This window comes from Heliangelus exortis, chromosome 3, assembly GCF_036169615.1.
Source record: "Heliangelus exortis chromosome 3, bHelExo1.hap1, whole genome shotgun sequence".
In the NCBI taxonomy this organism is placed as follows: Eukaryota; Metazoa; Chordata; class Aves; order Apodiformes; family Trochilidae; genus Heliangelus; species Heliangelus exortis.
In genome coordinates, this window is record NC_092424.1 from 96703823 (window position 1) to 96724729 (window position 20907).

Genomic DNA, 20907 nt, shown 5'->3' on the forward strand with positions numbered 1-20907 from the left:
TCAAAGGATGGTTCACTGTGTTCTTTAGCAGAAGCTTTCCCCTCTTAAGAAACTAAGGGAGTATTTTTTGAGTTGTTTAGTTGTTGGGGTTTTTGTTTTTTTTCTTGTGTGTTTGGAGACAAGTTAATTTTACTATGTTCCACCTATCCTCTCTGGATAGCAGAGAGATGTAAGGGAAAGCACACAAACATGAGGATTATAATTCTGTCAATTCTGTGTAAAACAATGGATAATCCACGCTTTGTTGCAAAAATAAGATTACCTAATTTACCTAATTTCTCATACTTTCTAATATTTTGACTGTTTATTTAGAAAAACCCACAAATAAAACATTCATGATTTAACTAAAGCTTCCTCACTGAAACACATCTCTGTTCCACTCTGTGCACTGCTGTTCCACATAGCTCCAAGAATCAATACCATTTCTGCTAGTTTCCAGTCTTCCTTGTCTTCTCAGTCCTCAGCAAATTTTCCAAAACTGGCAGTGGTTCAGAGAATTTGTCTGCCAAGACTATTATGACCCCAGAATTCAGCTCATCTAGACTTGCCAATAGTATGTGGTATCTTTGGGTTTTCCAAGGTTTCCCGTACTCTTCTAAATTCATTCTGTTTAAAAGCTTTTCTACAGTTTCTCCTGCCAAATTCCTGAACTCAGGGCAGCATCAGAATAAATGGACAATTTGCTGAGAAGGTACATTAGAAGTCCTCCTTGCTCAGCCCAGCTGCTTGGCAGCTGTTGCTATAGCTCCAGGGCAACAGCAACCCAGATATTTGCTATGCACCTCCACACAGGGAGCTTGGCTCCTGGATTTAGTAAAGTTCATTCGTGTCTTTCTCCCCAAAGCTATATTCTGTGCTGGAGCACTAAACCCCCTTTAAGAAGCTGAGGCTGCTGTAGCACAAAAAGACATAATTTCAAAACAGGGAGATTTTTTTTTTAAGGTAAGTCCATGTGGAAGGGAGGATGTGCCTCATGTACTTTATTAATCACATCTAGTATCTTGAGTTGTTCTCCCTAGGAACACTCCCCTGAAATCATAAACAGAGAGATAAACACTGTCTGTGATAAACAGATGCTTCTGCAGATCTTACTGGTGTGACTCAAGAAACATCCCACTTGAAATTTTCTTCCTGCCTCTCAGGGTACTGCTCCCTCAGGTTGATTACTCAATGTGATAAAATTGCACTGCAACTGTTCACACATGCAGTTGCAACCTGATCTCTGAAAAGAGTTACGGACAGCTGAAAATCCTAACCTTTAAAATCCATGAGTTAGGACTAATAACTTCTGGATCACCAAGACCATGTTTCTTTATTCCAAACTTGGCAGCAACTGCTCTGCATGAACCGTCTCCAACATCAGAACTAAAGTGCTGCAACGTAAACCAGCAATTCTTAGTTAACACAGGGAGAGTGAGTGGTCCTGGAAGATATACAGACCTTTAGTATCATAGCTTAAGCAAGCAAATACAAAATTCTGCTCCAATTTTTTATTCTTTATCCTTTATCCCTGTATCTTTCTCTTAATTTACTGCCATTTTCTTCCATCTTTCCTATTTCTGTTTTCCAAACCAATCTTTTCCTGATCTTGTCTTTTTCAATTCACATTTCCCTCTGTATTTTTCAGTCTTCCTTTCACTTTTTCTTCTGTCTTCTCCAAATCTGTGCCATTTTCTTCTCACTTCACTAGTTCCTCACTAACCAAAGTGGCAGGTGGAATGAGCAGGAGCAATGTGCAAATTATTCTGGAGAGTATCCATAACTTCACACCCATCAGCTCCCTCTATGGGAAGGCCAGAGTTCTCTAAAACTGGTTTGCACTTTTCTTTCAGTCACTTCACTTGCTATTCTAGAAATCACACAAAGAGTAACACTCATACCACAGTCTCCACAACAAACTTTTAACCATCTCCTTCATAACCTCGAGAAAACAAACCCAAATCCCAGGCATCCCCTGAAGCCAAACAGCAGCTCTACAGCTCTATGAGCTTGTATCCAAATACTGATCTTAACAGTTACCATCACCTATTTTTCATTGCTTCAGTTATTTCAACAGAAATATCTACCTCATAGTATCTTACCATGTCAGATGATACTCTTGAAGGCCACTGCAAATAAGTTGCAGAATTTCATTGTCAATTACTGCAAGAGGTGCTAAGTTTTAGATGTGGGAATTATGAACGAAAAGGCAAATACAGAACTAAAGTTTTCTGTTCTCAGTTGGAAGCTCTTTTTTCAACTAATTTGAGTGTTAAGCATAATTCTGATCACATGGTTTCTTATTTCCACCCATCTTTGCAAAATAAAATAGTATAAGGTAAGTAGAATTGCTTCAGAGCAAATGTCAAGTACCCATGCCATGTACTTCATTAGTTCCAATGTTGACAAACAGTTCATTAACTTCACAGGCTTCAGTACAGGTCAAGTGATTTTAGAGCTTACACCACAGGAAAAATCCAGGTTAGTACTGAGGGGATTTGCTTTTCTGTATTTGGTGTTTTGTTTTTTTTCCAGTTTGAAGTTAGCACCATTTTCAGTTCGAGTGAAAATGGTGGACATTTCAAACATCTCAAACTTCTTGTATGCACCTTGATTAGTTTCATTTAGAACATGATCAAAACATTGAAAAAAAATTACCAATTCCTTTCTCCTTCAAAAATTCATTTTCCATGGAATAAAAATAGAACATCTGAAGCATTTTTGTAACTCCATACCAGACATATATATTAGATTGATGACAAAGAACAGACTTTTCTGAAATCTCCCAAAACAACTTACAACCAAAGTAAACAGTTGTGAGAGAGAAACAAGCAGGAGCAATGTGCTGCCTCAGCACCGGAGACAAAGCTTTAGAGAATAAGGTCTTATTTTTAACCTCTATTTTCTATGTTTACTAGAACACACCACGTGTCCAGGGAGGTAAGTAAAGATTGGACAAGCAAACAGGGATTCCGTGCCAGTGCTCTTTGTGTTCTTCAGTGATTCATGGTTCAAAAGGATTTTCTAAGCCAGAGTATTCCATCTTTATATTTAGCAGACTTTAATGGATCCCTCTTTCAAATACTAGTTCAGTTACTTTAAAATTATGTAAACTTTAACATTAAGGAGACATTTCTTTTGTTTTTAAGGTGTGATTTCATTTTGTTTTGGGTTTTTTTCTGTAGTGGGAAGGGGTTGTTAAAGGAGAGTGACATAGCTCACCTGTATACCTGTGGAGACCACCTCATTTTGTATGCTTTGAGCCACCACCTGCAGATTCCATTTAATAGTCTCTAGTTCTGGTATCAGGAGAGACAGTGAGCAATCACTTCCCTATTCATCGTCTCCCCCTGCCACTTGTGATTTTATGGACTTTTATCATTCCTTCTCAACCATCTGCCTTTTAGTCTATTTAGTTATCTTCATACAGGTGTTACATGCTATTCATCATTCCTGTCACCCTACTCTCAAACCTTTCCCAGTGTTACTATATTTGGTTTGAGATGGAAGAAACCAGAACTACACACAGTATTCAAGATGCACATACACCACAGGTTTATAAATGCCTATTATTTAATGGATTAACAATGCACTATTTTCTTCTCTATTTGCTTTCTAGTAATCCTGATAATTTTAATTGAAAATTTAAAATTAACTTCAATTTAGCTGACATTTTTAAGGATCTATGAAAACTCTAAGATTTTCCAATTAGTAAAAGCCATAAGCTGGTGGTCCCTGGTAGTTATGCAAAATTAGTGTTCTCTCCCACATCCATTACTTTACATTTCCTGCGTTGAATTTCATCTGCCACTTTATCATCCACCACCACTGAGGTAAAGCCCTTTCATAATTCTTCAGTCAGCCATCTTTACTACTCTGAGGAGCATCTACAAACTTTGCTGTATTTCTATGCAACCTCTCTTCCAAAAAGTTCATAAGTATACTGTAAAGCACAGCCCAAGGAACAGATCTGTGTAAAACTTCATTGGTAAAGTCTTCTTTTTCACAAAACAAGACTATTTATTCCTGCTTTCCTATTAGTTATTTAACCACCTTTGAACCCTTCCTCTTATCCTAAAGCAGCTTGCTTTCTCTAACAGCCTGGGATGAAACCTTGTCAAAAGCCTTCTTCTTTCATACTGCTGCCAGTGCTCAGATGCCATGTAGCTCAGATTCTGCTTTACAAACAACTGAAAATGATTAAAACTCCACCCTTCCTGCTCCTGATTTCTACTGCAATGCATTGCATTCAAATTCACCTGCTACTTCCTTCCTCCCCAGTGTTCATCCCTACTGAGTGATATTACACCCATTTAACAAAACTAAAATTATTTCTTGATATTATTTGCTCACAAAGCTTTCCAGCTTGTATAAGCTTACAATATTAAAGGAAATACAGCCACATCAAAATCAGTCTGAAATCTGTCCCACATTTATTACATGTTAAAAATCAAATCCCTGTGCTATTAAAGTAATTTCCCATCACCTTCACACTGCAATCCATATACATTAACAGACAATGAAGTTTCATTAGACCTTTATTGCTACTGTGAAGAAAGTTTTAAAGAGTTCTGCTGCATATTAAAGATATACTGCAGGTTTTTTGTACGGGGCAAAAAAACCCAGCCAACAAGGTTTTATGTGCAAGGCTGAAACCTTCACATATAAAGCTGCAGCCCCACCAAGAATTTTGATACTCAGACAACTGAAGCACTCCTGATTTGAAAATGTAATTTTTCTTACAGTATACAGGTGAATAGCTCATGCCTAATTACATATTTGTACAATTTGAAATAGCACAAGTTTAAAATCTTAATGCAGAAAATCCAGCCATCAGGATTTCCAGTAAAGCATTTGTTCTCAAGCAGACGGGCAGCACCGTAACACAAGTACAACAATAGTACAGTTGATTTAATTAAATTGTTCCTTCTTATGAATTCTCCCAAACAAGCTCTTGAAGAAAGACAGAAATAGAATTCAGCTTTCATCTTTTCTGGATGTTTTGGCCTGTAGCAGACAGTCATGCTCTTGAAGCATGTTCTTATGGAAGCAGCTGTGTATACACAACAAATTGCATTTGGACATGTTTCGATCCAAGAGTGAGTAAGGACAAGCAGAGGTGAGCAGCAGGCTGTCCCTTAACACTAACACCAACAGTTGCCATAGCAACGGGACGAATCATGAGAAAAGGTTGGTATTGATCTTTCCATTCCATGTTCTTGCCATTTCTTCAGAGTGATCTTACACAGTACTACCACAACTAACACCAGCATGCATACCCACGTTCTGAAGTTAATGGGAAATAATAGTGATGAAAAGGCACCAGGGAACAACTACTTCTGCTGTTAGTCTGAAAGCACAAAGTACAGCAGCATAATTTTCATTAAAAACAACATATGCAAGGGGCTGTGTCAGTACCTACAAGCATGTTACACCATGCCTTCCCTCTATACCTCAAATTTTCTACGCATTCTCCTGCAGAGTAGCATCTGCCTTTTCTCAGCATTTTTAATAAGAGAGTCACCAATGCCTAGGGTCAGGTATTACAAAGAGTAGGATACAGCAAAGGATGTTTCATGCTCAGTTGAAAGCTTATTATGTCAGCGCAGTGCACAATGGCACAGAGACAAAAGGATAAGAAAGAGAGACTAATTACAAATATTAAAAGAGATTTTTCAGATTAACAATGGCATAGCTCAATACCACAGCACAACTAAGTTATAGAAACAGGGGGTAATATGTAACATGGGAATATAAGACATTTTGCTAAAGACTAGTACAACGACATGGAGCTCAAAATTGCATTTCGTTTACAAATTAAAGGATGGTATTTTGTTGATGCTACCATAAGGCTTAAATGAAAAATATATTTTTAAGATTTTACCTTCACAATTAACATTTCTTCTTAGGATATGAAAACGGGAGAAAAATTGTTTAAAATATCAGATGGAATTAAGAAAGCCTTTTAAAGGCATTCCCAACTGTATCTGTAAACACTGAAGAATGACCAGAATAGTAAGCAGAATGTAGCTCTAGCTAAGAGCAGAAGGCTGCTTATATCAGAAAGATAAAACATCCTTGTAAACAAGCAGATAATTTCTGCTACATACAATCTACATTGTCCCAGTTTTACGCCAGCATAATAACACCTCTGTCATCCACTATATTTGCATAAAGCTTAAGTAATAAAGCAACAGTATGGGAAGTATCCAGTATCTCCAGAAACTGTATAATTCACACACCCTAAAAAAAAAACCAACCCAAATAACTAACATGACCTTCAGAAAATGCATCAGTCTTCCAAGGCAAATACAAAAGGCAAATTAAAAGCATTTATATAAGTTCAGATATTTTAACAAAATTTTAATATTTATACTTAATAAAAACAGATCCTGAAAAAAAAATACCTGTCAATAGTGTACATTAAGATAACAACTCCACCATAAACTAAACAAATTACAACAGTATGTGATATTTAAGAGCTCTAGGAACTCTGTTAATAACAAGTCTCCCATCATAACTTAAAGAGGCAAATAGCCATGGGTCAGCTGAGGACCATTCAACTGCATATACACTATCTTCATGTTCTTCATAGGTTGCTATTACACTGTCCTGAAGGGGCTCTTTAATCCTAAAATTGAAGAAAAAAAGAAGAAAAAAATAGTAAGAATCTGTGAACACACTTGATTTAAAAGGCAATATTAAATGTCACTAACATCTAGAAATGCAACCTCCTATTTAAAGTACAAAAATGCAGTAGAAGGCTCTAAGGGAATATTTAATACTGGGTATCTGCAAGTTTTAGATAACACAGCAGAGTCAAGTCAATGTTAAAGACACCATTTCAAGGGACAAAGTACCTATTATTCTCAACTTCAGTGCATTTCCCGGTCTCTCTGAACCTTCAATAATCTTATCTCTCTTTCTAAAACAAGTGAAACTACAGGGTATGATCTAAATACACTTGAACACACATTTTTATCAACACTTGTTCTCTCATCATGCTCCATCCTTCCTTTACACCTTTGTTAACTGAATTCTTAAAATAATATATAATCTTATCAGAGATGAGTAGGTTGGTAAGAAGTTGCAGTCCTTAACTTTCAGTCTTCCCTGTGCTGCCACCATGGACCCCTATTTTCTCCAGAGTAATGGAAGGGAGATGGAGTCACCACTCTGCACATTTTAATTTTATCTCCCATTCCTAGAGGTGTAACTCCACTGAATTCTCATCTGTTATTGAATACCTTACCTATCACTACAATACATAAGCTCCTGGTCACCTAAATCATGAAACACAGATTTTCTTTTGTATTGCAAATATTTAAGAATAGGTTCAAGCAATTCTCTCAAGTCCAAACCACCTGAGAGGCGTTGATTGTTCTCTGTTAGCTGAGAACAGCCCTTTTTCCCTCCACTCACAGAGCTAATGCCTCCTCTCACAGAAAAACTACAGCACATTATTCTGTAGCTACAGGGTAGGTGAGTTTTCAGAGGATGACCTTAGAGCTCCTTCACCTGCAGTGGATCACCTCTGTCTGACAGGAATCAGTCAGCCTTTCAAAAGCATCCCCCTGCCTCCCAGAAACAACCTTGTATTACAGCTGCAGTCCTCCTAACAGAAAACAAAGCCAAAGAGCCCTGTGAATGCCACTCAATCATTTAAACAGATGCTGCTGTTACAGAAATGAAGTGCTGTAATTGGCTGTCTTTGCCCTTTACTGCTGCATCTCTACACTCACACAGCATTCCCGGTATCACACTGGAATTGCTTGCAGGGTAGCACTGCTCCACCTAGGCAGCCTAACCAGCTGTGAATCTAACATTACAATTAAAATTCAACTGAATTTAATGAATAAACTAAAAGTAGCCTGACACTGCAGAACAACTGCAGATATTTAGTTTTAAGGACTTTTATCCTCTACTTACGCCACGTTTATGATCAACCAACAACAAAAAAAGAAAAGGTTATAGCACAAACAACACGCAGCCCCTGGTTAATTGCAAAGAGCAGGCTTGTTTCACAGTTCTCCTGAATATGTGCTTTGATACAAACCATCTAACAGCAGAGAGATAACAAACACACACACACACACACACACACACACACACACACACACACACACACACACACACACACACTGACACTCTGTCTCCTGCAATGCGTTTTTCTCACTTCCTGTGAACTGCCATGCCTGGTTAAGTGAAAGTTGGTCATGTCCCCAGAGGACAATGTGCTTCACACGGTGCTCACCCACTTACCCACAACTCCATTATTCTGAAGGTTTCAAATGTCTCTCTGGATAAGCAGGGGAGTAATGCACGGTGCACATGGCTGTCAGGGGACATGACCGACTTTCAGTTAACCAGGAGCTTCAGTTAACCAAAGGTTGGATAAACAAGGACAAATAAGCTTCTAGATTATGCTATTTTCTGCATGCTCAGAGCTGCTTCAGTGTTTCATTTAAATAACACAGTTCATCTAATTTAATTTACAGAAGCCATAGGGGAATGAGTGTTCAGGAAAGAAGCCTGTAGATGAACTTCTGTTTGGCATTTCCATTTATAACTACAATGTTTAACTTTGATTATTGTCTATACAACAAATTTCTTCTTGGGTATAAAATTATTTTTATGCCTCTCCAGAAAAAGAAAGCATGCTATCCCATGTGGTTTTTCAGGCCACATGAGTTTCTGGTTTTTTGCTCTGCTTTTTTTTAAAAAGCATAGATCTACATTAATATCATGTTATAGATAACTATCTAAAAGGAGGAGATGGGTGTCTGTTTCTCCTCCCAAGTAACAAGCAATAGGAAAACAGGAATGGCCTCAAGTTGTGCCAGGGCAGGTTTAGATTGGACACAAGAACAAAAATTTTCTTCAGCAGGGAACAGGGTGTCCAGAGAAGTGGTTGCGTCCATCATCTCCAGAGGTATTTAAAAGATAAATGCAGTTCTGAGGGACATGGTTTATTGGTGGATTTGCCAGTGATAGTTTAATGGTTGGACTTGATGACCTTAAAGGTCTTTTCCAACCTAAATGATTATACAATTCTGTGGGTAGACTACTTGTGCATAAGAATGGCATAGCCTTGAGACAGTTATTGAGAACCTAAGAAAGAGATAGATAATATACAAGATAATAAGGGTGGAAAAAAATCATCTCAGAATGACATGTGCCTCAGGAACAATAGAGAAAATCCAGAAGAAACTGTCAATGATCATCTTTCACAAATGCTCTGAATGAAAACAGATTAGCTTTTAATTATGTAAGGGGTAATGAGCCCAGAAAGGATTCTGCTAGTGGAATAAAGAGCAGAATTTATTTCATGTATGTGAAAGATCATTCAAAACCCTAAAGAAAAAAAAAAAAAAAGGCGAGCAAGGGAGCAAGGCTGGTTGTGGTAGGTTTCTTTCCTCACAACAGGAATCTACTGGAAACAGTCCAAGAATAGGCTAAGGATACTATTTTTTTTAATCCATATGAACATAGTATAATTAAAATTGTTCAATTTCTGAGTTCCATTACAATTTACTCTCTACTCTCAATGAATTTTTCATACAGCTTTTACATATTTTTTACTTAAAAAATAAGGTCTGACTCTCTTAACTCCCCAGATATTAAACGCAATTTGGTTAACAGGTATGACACTCACTACCTTTTTAAAACATATGTAAATGGAGTATAAGAAAAAAATTATTTTGGTCACAGCACTTACTAGTGGAGCAAATACAAACAACTTGTATTTTTTAAGATGTGTTCAGATATTTAGATAATATTTAGATATTTTAATTATCCTACTCTTTTTATCAGTTGCTACAATTTTATTTCTCCTTACCATACAGTAGCTAATTCCAGAGCCTAACATTTTATAGCACTGACAAGGGTATTTTCTCTAATAGTCTATTAGAATGTAACAATGACCCAATGAATACTTCTATAATTTTATGTGCACTATTCTTACCTCAGAAACTTTCAGTTTCATAATTACCAAATCATGATGACAATGCCCAGGTTATTTGCTTTGCCTTCTTGGATTAAATGCATAACACCAGGCACAGAAAGGGAGAGTGTTTGAAGTTAACTTGATACTGGCATAAAGTCAGGAGGTCTGTGGCAGACTTTGGAACAGAGGGGAGGGATTAGGAGCCTGAATTTCTTTGCAGTTAGAGAAGTTCAGAAACAGGAAGAGTACCTGTACAGAGGCAGATATGAAGTAAACTTTCTTCTATGCTATTTTAATATGTATAATTCAGGTTTTTGCCAAGAGAGATTTTGGTTTTTACATAGAAGCTGTTGGTTATGGGTGTAAAAATGCAGTTGCTATGTTATAGCTAGTTTAGTGTATAGGTGCTTGGCCTACAGATCCCTTGATAGACTGGTCTGACTAGACTATATTGCAGAAGCATACTTGGTAATCAGTAGTTATGCCAGGAAAGCTTGGTAAGCTATTTTTCTTTGTTGTTCTAAAACTCCCTGCCCCATAGAAAGTTCCTTTAGCTTCTTATTTTCCTGTACTATTTTAGAGACTTTTTATGGCTAGACTAAAATAACTTTTTCTTTCTTATCTATATTCTTGCATTGCATCAACTGACAAGATATCAAACTCCTATGTCATCAAGGACTCATAGCAAGAAATGTGTCATCTCTATGTACATCTTCCATAAATTAAAAACTTGTGCCACACAGACCTGCAAATGGACTGTTTTCTCTTTGTAATCTTACTCACATCACACAACCCCTACCAGCTTCTCCTATGAAAGGAGACAAGCTTTCATGTTACTGGACAACTTTGAGGTTAATTGTGTTACAGACTTGAGAGGAAAGTCTGTTAAGCCTTGGATAATTGTTTTCATGTAGAGGGCTGCTATTTCCAATTACTTCTCATTGTAACAACTACTTAACTTTGCAGTGCTTGTGATTCTGTTTTGTCGTCACAATGTTCAATAAAATACATTTTTCAGAGTCACCAAAAATCATTAAGTCTGCATCACAGTCAAAATTAAATCCTCTTTAATCTAAAATTTACTATGAAATAGATGAGATTCAATAAAGCACCACCATGGTGCAGCATCCAAAATGAACCCTAAGAAGCATGCCATTGGATATTAGAACAAGGCCCATGGATGACTTTTCCTTTTACTTGTAGGAGAAACTGTAAGGTTTTGTTTCTGGTAAACTTAGAAAACACACTACTTTCTTTTTCACCTTGATAAGAACTTTTTAACTTTTTAAATTTTTTAAATTTTTTTTTTTAACTTTTTTTTTTAATTAATGTTTATATTGAAGCACTATTTTTATACATAGTAGTTGGCCTTCCATACTATTGTAAGCATTATTACAGAATCACAGAATGGTAAGGAGTTGGAAAGGACCTCTGAGGATCCAACCCTCTGCTAGAGCAGGATGAGCTAGAGCTGGTTTGAGAGGAATACATCGAGGAGGGTCTTAAATGTCTCCAAGGATGGGCAATCTATCCCAGTGTTGTGTTACCCTCAGAGTGAAGAAGTATTTTCTCATATTTAAATCTCGTGTGCCAGTTTGTGTCCATTACCTTCTGTTCCGTCACTGGACACCACAGAGAAGTCTCTGGACCCATCCTCCTGACACCCACCCTTTAGATATTTACAAACATAGAGAAAAGAAGGATGAGGGGGGATCTTATCAAAGGTGAACAACGTAAGCTCTCTTAGCCCTTCCTCATAGGGCAGATGCTCTATTGAGTTTTTTCATTCAAAAAAACCCAGCCTTCTGAACTGCTTCTATAGGAAAATGGTATTTTTACAAACAGGAAATATGATTCAATGTTACAGGTTTCCCAGGTCTCCTACTATGCAAAATAAATGAAGGCAGGTATGTCTATCAGTGAAGATTAAAGAAAGAAATTGTATGGAAAAAATACATGTTTTTGAAGCAAAATTGTCTAGGAATTAGAATGTGCTGCTGCACTAGATTTGGAAGAACTTCTGACACATCCAACCAATTAAAGCCCTGAATAATGGCATTCCCCAAACCAGAAACTATTTAAGCTGTTTTAATTTAATTTAATTTAATTAAAATGACTGTCAGACTGGTTTAGTACAACCAAATATAGACTCACTCAGTAACAAGGATTTTGGATGAGTAAGGAATGAAGATGCAATGTAAGACCTCCTCTTTGGAGGAAGGCGTTTCTCAGTGCAGATGTCTAAAAGGGAACTGGCAGACAGCTACAGAAGCTTTAGAACTAAAGCAAGTGCAGTGCTGCCAGAAGGAAACCCTTGTAACACCAGAGTGCAAAACCATTAAAGAAAGAAAGGCCAAGGAGAAAACTTCCTTAAATGTTTGTATTCATAGATGTAGAGCGATCCCATGTTTTAAACACTTGGTTCAAACTGAGGCATTCAAAGAACCTGTATTCTTATCCAGGCACACCAGCTTTGTTTAGGAAATAATAGCTAAATGCACTAAAAATACCTCATTTGATCTGTTTTCATTTGGCCTGTACCTGTGATTCTGTAATAATGCTTACAATAGTATGGAAGGCCAACTACCTGGATACAGGTATCAGACATTAAGCTTGGAGTACAGCATTTCATTTCCCATTTCTCAGCTAGCTTTTTGCTATACTTCAACTACATTAAATTATCCAGACTAGGAACTTGATGAGAATACACCATAGTTCTCCTCTGACCACATGCCTGTACCTCCTCTCTGTGGACAGTTCAATCCTCTTTCTAGACTACCTATTTTCAACAGAGGCTTTGGATTTCCCAAACAAACCACCAAAGCCTTCTCTTATCCAGAGCAAGAAAATAAATACAGCTGGCATTACTCTCCTAGACATGTTTCACAAAGTCACTGCATACACAGCCAGCATATTTTGGAACAAATGAAAGAACACACTGAGAAGAATTATCCCAAGAATAGGGCTAATCACAAAAGAAAATCCTAAAGGGAAGAATCAGAAGTCTCAAAGATTATTCAGAAGGCAGTAAAGATCCTTGAACTTCAAATAGCCAGGGTCTAGAAGTTTACCTAGAGGAAGCTTCAACTCCTTTTCCTGTTTATATAATATTTCCTCTTGGCCACTATCAGAGACATGATCCAGGTTAGGGAGACCTTTGATATGATACAGGGAGGCTGCTCTTACATTTCTGTGATTGATGAAACAACAGCAGCAGTAAAAAAAAAGAAACAGGGCAGAGACAGCAAGCTAGACACTCTGATCTGAATCAGCAGTTAAGAGGACCTGAAGGTCACTGGACTAAAACAAGAGACAGATTGCATGCAATAGCCCTGTTTACATTGCATATGCAAGAGTGTTCTGGTCCACAAGATGGAACCATATATGCTACCAAGATGTCAACATATACATGGACAAACACTCAGAGGAACAGAAAATAACAAAAGAAATAATTCCACAGTAATAACAAAAAAAAGCAATTTTTGGTTTGTTGCCTCTTCATTACCCAGTGAACCTGCATGCTTTTCTTAAAAAAAAATAAATTATTTCCAAATAATTTTTCAGTTGTGAACCTTAAAAACTGGGCATTTACTAAGAAAATCTGGAAAGAATAAACAAGTAGGCTCATGCATACTTTGACATGGTTGAACAATGAAGGGTTAAAACTGACAGATTAGTCACTATTTTCTCCAGCCAAGAAATTCAATAAAAATGAGAAAGTTTACTCAAAAATATATTAAAAAAATAACCTAAGTCTTAAAGATCTCTGAAATCTTAACTCAGACTAGCATTGCAGGTCAACTTTTTTAAAATACAAGGATTTTTGCTAAGTAGAAAAAATATTAAGATACGACTGGTACATACTTGTCATTTTCATATTTAATCCAAATAATATTTTTACAGGCTATTTTATTAACAACATGGAAAACAGATAGCCCAAGAGGATAGAGCCTTTTTCCTTCTTTTCACTTGATATTTCATCCTGAATGAGAGATTTGGTGACTCAGTCTGAAGGTGACTGAGTGGAGATACCAGTTGTGCAAACAATTGCTATTCCTGATCTATGTAAAGATACACCCAAAAAAGACATTTCTACAAGATTAGTGTGTCATTTAAAAGCAAATCAGATGCTCTCCAAAACAGGATAAAAATTAACCCCATAAGAACATATAAACTTTTTTAAAGTACAGAACATACTCAGCAAAAACACACACACACAGACTTGACCAAACCATACAATAAAATCCCATGTTTTACAGACAAGACAGTACCCACTGAATGCTGCAATGGACATTTTGAAGAGCTCTGTAGGAGAGAAATGGGTATTAAAGCCTAAATATTTGCCACTAGTGGTTGACTAACAAGAGGCACTCCCAACAGCTGTTGCACTCTGCTTCATTGGTGCGCTCAGAGCTAAACTGACGTTCATCTGGCAACAGTTCAAGGCTGGAGAGCACCTTGAAAGAATCCTTCCACCCCAATTCATAATGAGGAGGGAGGAAAAAAAAAAACCCACAAAACAAGATCCAGATACTGAGCAAGCATTACAAATCTAATGTGCTTTCCCAGGTTCTCCAAAGAATAGATTAGCAACTGAAAAGCATATATTTAAAAAGCAAAGGCAGCATTGATATTCTTGTAGCCTCTGGGAACAGGCCAGGACTCTGTATCATTACTACACAAGTAATTCATGGTATGGTTTATAGCCATGCCATAGCCAAAGGAAAAGATGTGTTATATTTCTTGTGTTGCTTTGCATATTCTTCGATTTAAAAATTCTCATTCTTTTAGAAACAATCACTTGTGTTAGAACAAGGCAACCTACACTGTCTACAATCAAAAGAAATTCAGAACTCCAGATAACCTACTACTCAATATCTGTCAGAACAGTATTTGCTTGTGATGTTCCCACCACACATACACAGGAAATTAGTCTCACTTCCATTATTGCTGTTCATCTTCCATCCAGAACAGAATAAATTGCATTCTCTATCCAAAGACAAAGAACCAAAAGGCTTGTCATATTTAAAATGCTGTAGTTTAGTTACATTATAGAAAGTAAGTATGTACTGTTGATGTAGCTTTTTAGGTACTTTATTTGATACCTTGATTTTCCAGACACTTCTACCACCTACTGTTTCTAGAGACAACCTGTATAACTAAAATTAACCATTTCTATATATGGGACATTTAATATTTAAACAACGGTTTTCCAAGTCCTTTATGTGAAGCCAAAATATCAAAGCCATTTGGAGCAAACTACTTCCTTACTAATAAAATAATGGTGCAAGAGCAACCTTAGAGAAGTAACCTAGACTTTGCTAGATATTTCAGTTAAAATTCTAAATAAACACAGCTCAGTAACTAGAGTATCTTTTATGTAATTTACTTGTTCCTCATCCCATATGACTGTTCTTCTAGTTCAGAAGGTAATCTGCCTATTTCATTGCAGACAGCTTTGAGTATTAAGCTAAATTAACAAATGTTACAAAACAATTGCTAATGCAGATTCAGTGTTGCAAAGATTAGAAAAATATAGACTAATGCCTGTTGGTCTCAAAACATTTTACATGAGTTTCAGTATCATTACTGCCTTTTTGTAAAGGGAGAGTTTGCTGAAGATCACCATGTAGGCTCACTGCAAAATTGGAAAGCCTCAGTCCACACTAGATCTACAGAACTCCCTATGTAGATATATATATATATATTTTCCTAAAGAAGTGGAGAGAGGAAAATAAGAGTCATATATTGCACAATGAAAAAGTACAAGACTCCTCATACACCCAAGTGGAATGGTGTTTACAAATGCTTGGGATAACATGCATTATTTTCTACCAAGAGAGTTGAAAACAAACTTAGTTTATTTGAAGATGGTCTAATGATTAATTTTCAGCAATATTAAGGCAAAATTAAAAAAAAAAAATCGTGTTTATATTTCTTTCTTCTGCCTGTGCCGAAGTTCACCATTAGACTGGCAGCATTTCCTAAAGGTTAGAAAACATACATAGAAAATGCAAAAAGCAGATTTTCAACTCTCACTTAACCCAGGATTATTGTACGTGCTTGAGTAAATCCAGAGCTTAAAGTGAATCTTTTCACTGATACAGTGGGCTTTAGGACTGATCCTCAGCTGTACCATCACCTCTCTACCAGTGAACATACAGTGTCTGTGCCAAGCAGATTCAAAGAGTAGATTCCACCCAAGACTCGGAGTAAAGAAGAACCAGGTAAGAATCAGAATTACTTACCTGAAAGGCCTGTATACAAAAATCCTAGTCAGCAAAGAAAGAACACGTTAAACCTCTACAATGAAAAGAAGAACTATAAGCATCTGCATAAAACTCAGGAAATTTCATACTTCTCTTCTTGATGCTGGTCCTCCTGGTCACTTAGTTCCTCATCATCTACCATATGCCCAAATGGTTCAGAAGAAATTGATACCATATTAGATAGGATAACTCTGCTATCACTGCTTCCTGTAAGGATCAGCTGATCATGAGAATGATTGTATCTGACATTCCAGACCCTAAAAAATTAAATCAGAAAGAACAATAAGATATTCTTGGCAGGTTAACATTGGCATCAATATTAAATGTTTTGAGGCTTTTTTTGTTTGGTTTGTTTTTCTAAAAAAAAAAAAACACTAAAAATTGATCTTTGAATTAAACGATTAAGTATGTAAAGAAGTATGCTTCACTCCAAAGGTTGTGTTTTGCCTACATCATTTGGCTTTAAATTTCTATGACTTTTGGTTTTTTATGAGGTATCTTTAAAATTCCACAAATAAGTTTTGAAAAAAGAAAAAAAAATCCAAAGAGCAAAACACACCTATCAGTGGTATCATTCCTTTATTAGAGTACATACCAATTCATTGTTTAGTAGGTCAGATAAATATATTTAATAAATATATAAAAATTTTCCGAAAGCAAAGCAAGGATTAGAAATAACCTGTTAAACAAAAATCTCACAATATTCTTACAATAAAATTTAAAATAGACCCTAAAACAAAAGTAGGATTATCTTTCTCTTTGATTTTTACATATCAAGTTAATACCAAATGTCTCATAGTTCTTGTTTTATTCTATTCTCTCTCTTTTAATCTTCTGGAAAAAAAGAAAGTATAAACTCTGCTTCTGTTAATTCACATCTTGATTTCCCTCAAAGTAGCTTCAGGGTCCAGATTTCTTTTGCAAGAATTACTCCAAGCCATATTTTATAAATATGAACTGCTCATCTTTTCATAACCAGTGAAGTCTGTGAACATCAGACAAGATTCTTCCCTTGCTCCAGCCACAGGCCAGAGTGGTAGATATGAGCTCTAAATGTTATCTCAGAGAATCAAATGACTCACTTGTATATTCTGGCTTAAGGGCTGCAGAGAGCATGAAAAAAGTGGGGCTGAATTGAGCGTTTCTACTATTTGACAACAGAAGGATAGTTGGCAGCTGCTGCAACCAAAACAGCTCAAGGGCTTTTCTGCATGCCAGGTGTAGGAGATCAGGATCAGTTTGGGAAGGCACACCTGTGTCCCAGCTGGCCCCTACAAGCCAAGTTCTATGCTGGGTTTCTCAGAGGTGCACCCTATCTCCCAACAACTTCAGCAAGTTTCTTGCCAATTAGACCAACATTGTCTAAATTTCTAATTTACAATCACACAAGGAACATTCGCATGTTGAAACCTTCCCTCTGTGCAGAAAAATGACTACTCACAACTGCACAAGCATAGTTAGTTTGCTTTGTTCCTAAACAGTAAAATAATTAGCTGAATAAATTACATAAGACGTACACCCACAAAACAGCATGCAGATAATTTGTTTTACCAGTGGGAATGCTCCTCTAGTGTCTTCACTGGTTCAGTGACATTTCTTGTGTCCCAGAATTTCACCTTGCAGTCATCTCCACAGCTAGCCAGGTAGTACTGTTTATTGGGATTAAAGTCTAGGTCTCGTACCAGCTGTCCATGTGCATTTTCTATGCAATATATCTGTCTGTAAGACACATTAAAAAAATTAAATGGTCTATAAAAAGCTAACTGCGCTCTGCTGACAGGAATCTGTTTCCCTGGAAACTTGCATAATCCCCTTAGCACCCGCAGACCTAGAGTTCCCATTGCTAGTGCATTTTTTAGGGAAATCCCAGCTGTTAACAGTGATTTGTATAGATTTCTCAGCTTGCATTCTTCCTTTTTTGCATAAGAATCACCTGGAACTAAAAGGAACTGTAGTTCCAGATGATTCTAGCACATCTCTCTTAACAATTGTTATGAAATGTCTGCTACTAAAACACAGTATTTCAACATAAGATCTCCACCCCTGAACAGTTGTACCAGTTCTGTATTAATGACATCCAGTTCTCCCTATATGAAAAGCTGGGATGCAAGGTACTCAACATATATGAACAACAGCATTTTATTATTGGTCTGTTTTGAAGTTACCTTGTTGAGCTCTGGATTTCATCACTAATTTCCCTGTGGCCCTTAAACTACTCAGCCATGCTCATACTCATGCATATGGAATACTATTTATATTTCTGCTAAAAACATGCAAGTTTCTTCAAAACATCAAGTTCCATCAATTTGTCTCCACACCTTGCCTCTTAAACTGTTCTGTGTCTTTTTTGTTTCTCTCTATGTCCATTCTCAAAGCCAACATTTACTCAAGTTCTGCTTACATTTAACAGTCTTCTACCATCCTGACAAGAACCTGTCAACACTTGGTGAGCTCTTTTCTTTTTTCTTCAGAAAACAGACTGACCAAAACTTTGTACTTTCAACATTGTATGAATGTTCTCCTTTGAAGAGAAGTCTCTTGCTGTTAATGCTTAACTACCAATACAAAGCAAAATAACTCCACAAGGAGCAATTCAAAGTATACTAGGCCTATACTATACCCCATTCCTGACAGCTGCAGCAGTCACTCTAGGTAAAGCCTATCACCTAGATACCCAACTTTAGCATGGCTCAGAGGTTGAGAGGATAAGGATATCACTCAAAGATGCCGTTCTAGAAGGTCTAAATTCAGCATTTCCTCTTAGTTTCTTGAAACATGCTTAAGGGAAGATTTTTAAATCTCGAGCATGCTTGCAGCAATAAAATACTTCTTTCCTCCTTTACCTTTTACTTCTTTCCTGCACTCCTTGCATTGCTCATGGAGATGTGTGCAATGGCTTAAAAAGAAATCCCACTATACATTGAGTACCACTTACCATGAAAGCCTTTAGCCCAACTTAACTATTATTCTGACCATTATTCTTTTAGAGGGCAAAGAACAGGACTTTCAAGCCTGATGAAAAGCATATAGGAAGTGACTTAATTATTATATTTGTATTTTTGGCTTGTGTTTATTAAATTACATAAACCTTTGTGACAAAAACACACAAGGCTGGTAAAACATGGGGATTTATTGCTACACCCATGAGCTGGCAGGAACCGTAGAACTAAATTTAAAGTCGTCCCCCTTTAAGGCAAAAAAAGTTATTACAAGACATCAGTCTTCTCGGTTTAGTGATAGATTACTATGTGCTAAGGGGATAAAGCGTATCTTAAAAAAGCTTGCACAGACTTTAGTAGTCATGGCAACAGATGTGAACAACAGCACTCCTCTGCTTATCAAATCACAAATGTGCAGGGGGGAAACATCTTATTAAGTATATTTAAAACCTTGATTGATTTGATTTTGATAGATTCAGGAGTTTCCTATAACTAGCATGCCACAATCTTTTATATACTATAGTATACTATTCGTTAAAATCAGAGAAGAGTGAACTTACCCTGAAATACCTTCAGAGATGAAAGTTACCTTTAAATAATATGCTGTGAAGACAGTTCACAGCATAGTCAGGACTCATGTTAAATAATTTTCAGGTTGAATCACAGAAAAGCTTCATTCAAGTAATGCCTACATATTAAACAAATAATCTTCAGACCAGTACATAAGTTCAGTAAAACTCAATATATACAGTAAAATTGAAGCTTAGGGGAAAAAGCAGAGAAACCTCAGACATACAAGCCAAATCATTCCTTCTATAAGTGACAGTGCTGCCACATTTCTAACCTTTGAAAAAAAAAATTAAAAATTATGTTAGCAGCAATGAAAAATCCTTCTCCAGAGGAGATTGTCTTTTTTTTAGAGAACAAGACTGCAATGTCTCATTACCTCATGCTTCGTGTGTCCCATCCTCGAACAGTGGTATCATTGGCTGTTGCGATCTGTGTACAATTGTGGTGTGGACTCCATCTTCCAGAAGTAAATTTTAATTGCCCTTTCCCTTCCAAGGTTGTAGAACTAGAAAGCTAAAATAACAAAACAATGCTGAGAGTGGTTCTAGATGTAAAGTTAAAATTAAAATAGCTCCACTGAAGACAAAACCTGCACAATAGCCTAAAGGACAGTTAAGAGGTAAGGAAGGGAAACATTCACCCATAAGAAGGAATCCCTATGTAACAGAAAGAAGACTCAAGTCATCTTCCTGGAAGTCCAAAAACCAAATTTAATGCAAACAAAGCTGGTAGTTCTGAATCACAAACACAGGTTTAAAAAAAACTATTAGCTTTATTTGTAATTCATGCATAAATATGTGCACGGGTAGACAAACTTTCTTTTTATCCTGAACTCTTCTTCCGTCTGCTTCTTTAAAGGCATAGAAGTTGAATACAGAAGAAAAGGAAAACACCATAAAGGCATATTTTAAAACACTAATCTCACTTAAGGATTTGGATTTGCACTGCCCAGAAGAAAAAGACAGCTATGAGGAATTTCCACAGTGGATACTGAAGAAAAACAATAAAAGGAAGAATGATCCGGCATCTACTTTTAGACAACAGAATTAGCTACTTAGCTGTTCTTGAATTGTGCAAGGATTACACATTGACTTTAGAAAACAGTCTGGACAAAATGAAAACTTGAACAGTGTAAAATGGTTATCAGAATATGGATGGATTTAGTTCATAAGTGCTCTAAGAGGATCAGCGCCTAAAGCGGGTG

At 36.7% G+C, this 20907-nt stretch overlaps 1 protein-coding gene across 2 annotated transcripts in view; it reads right to left on the minus strand.

Moving 5' to 3' along the window:
• Positions 1-4389: 4389 nt before the first annotated feature.
• The window catches only part of EIPR1 (EARP complex and GARP complex interacting protein 1), a 63774-nt gene continuing 47256 nt past the window's right edge, over positions 4390-20907 (minus strand). For both annotated transcript variants that reach the window (XM_071741831.1, XM_071741833.1), the window contains 4 exons: positions 20080-20216; positions 17746-17913; positions 16284-16451; positions 4390-6610 (listed from right to left, as the gene is read on the minus strand). In XM_071741831.1, coding sequence (XP_071597932.1) covers positions 6436-6610; positions 16284-16451; positions 17746-17913; positions 20080-20216 — 648 coding nt within the window. In that variant the 3' untranslated portion in view covers positions 4390-6435. The remainder of the gene's footprint in view (positions 6611-16283; positions 16452-17745; positions 17914-20079; positions 20217-20907) is intronic.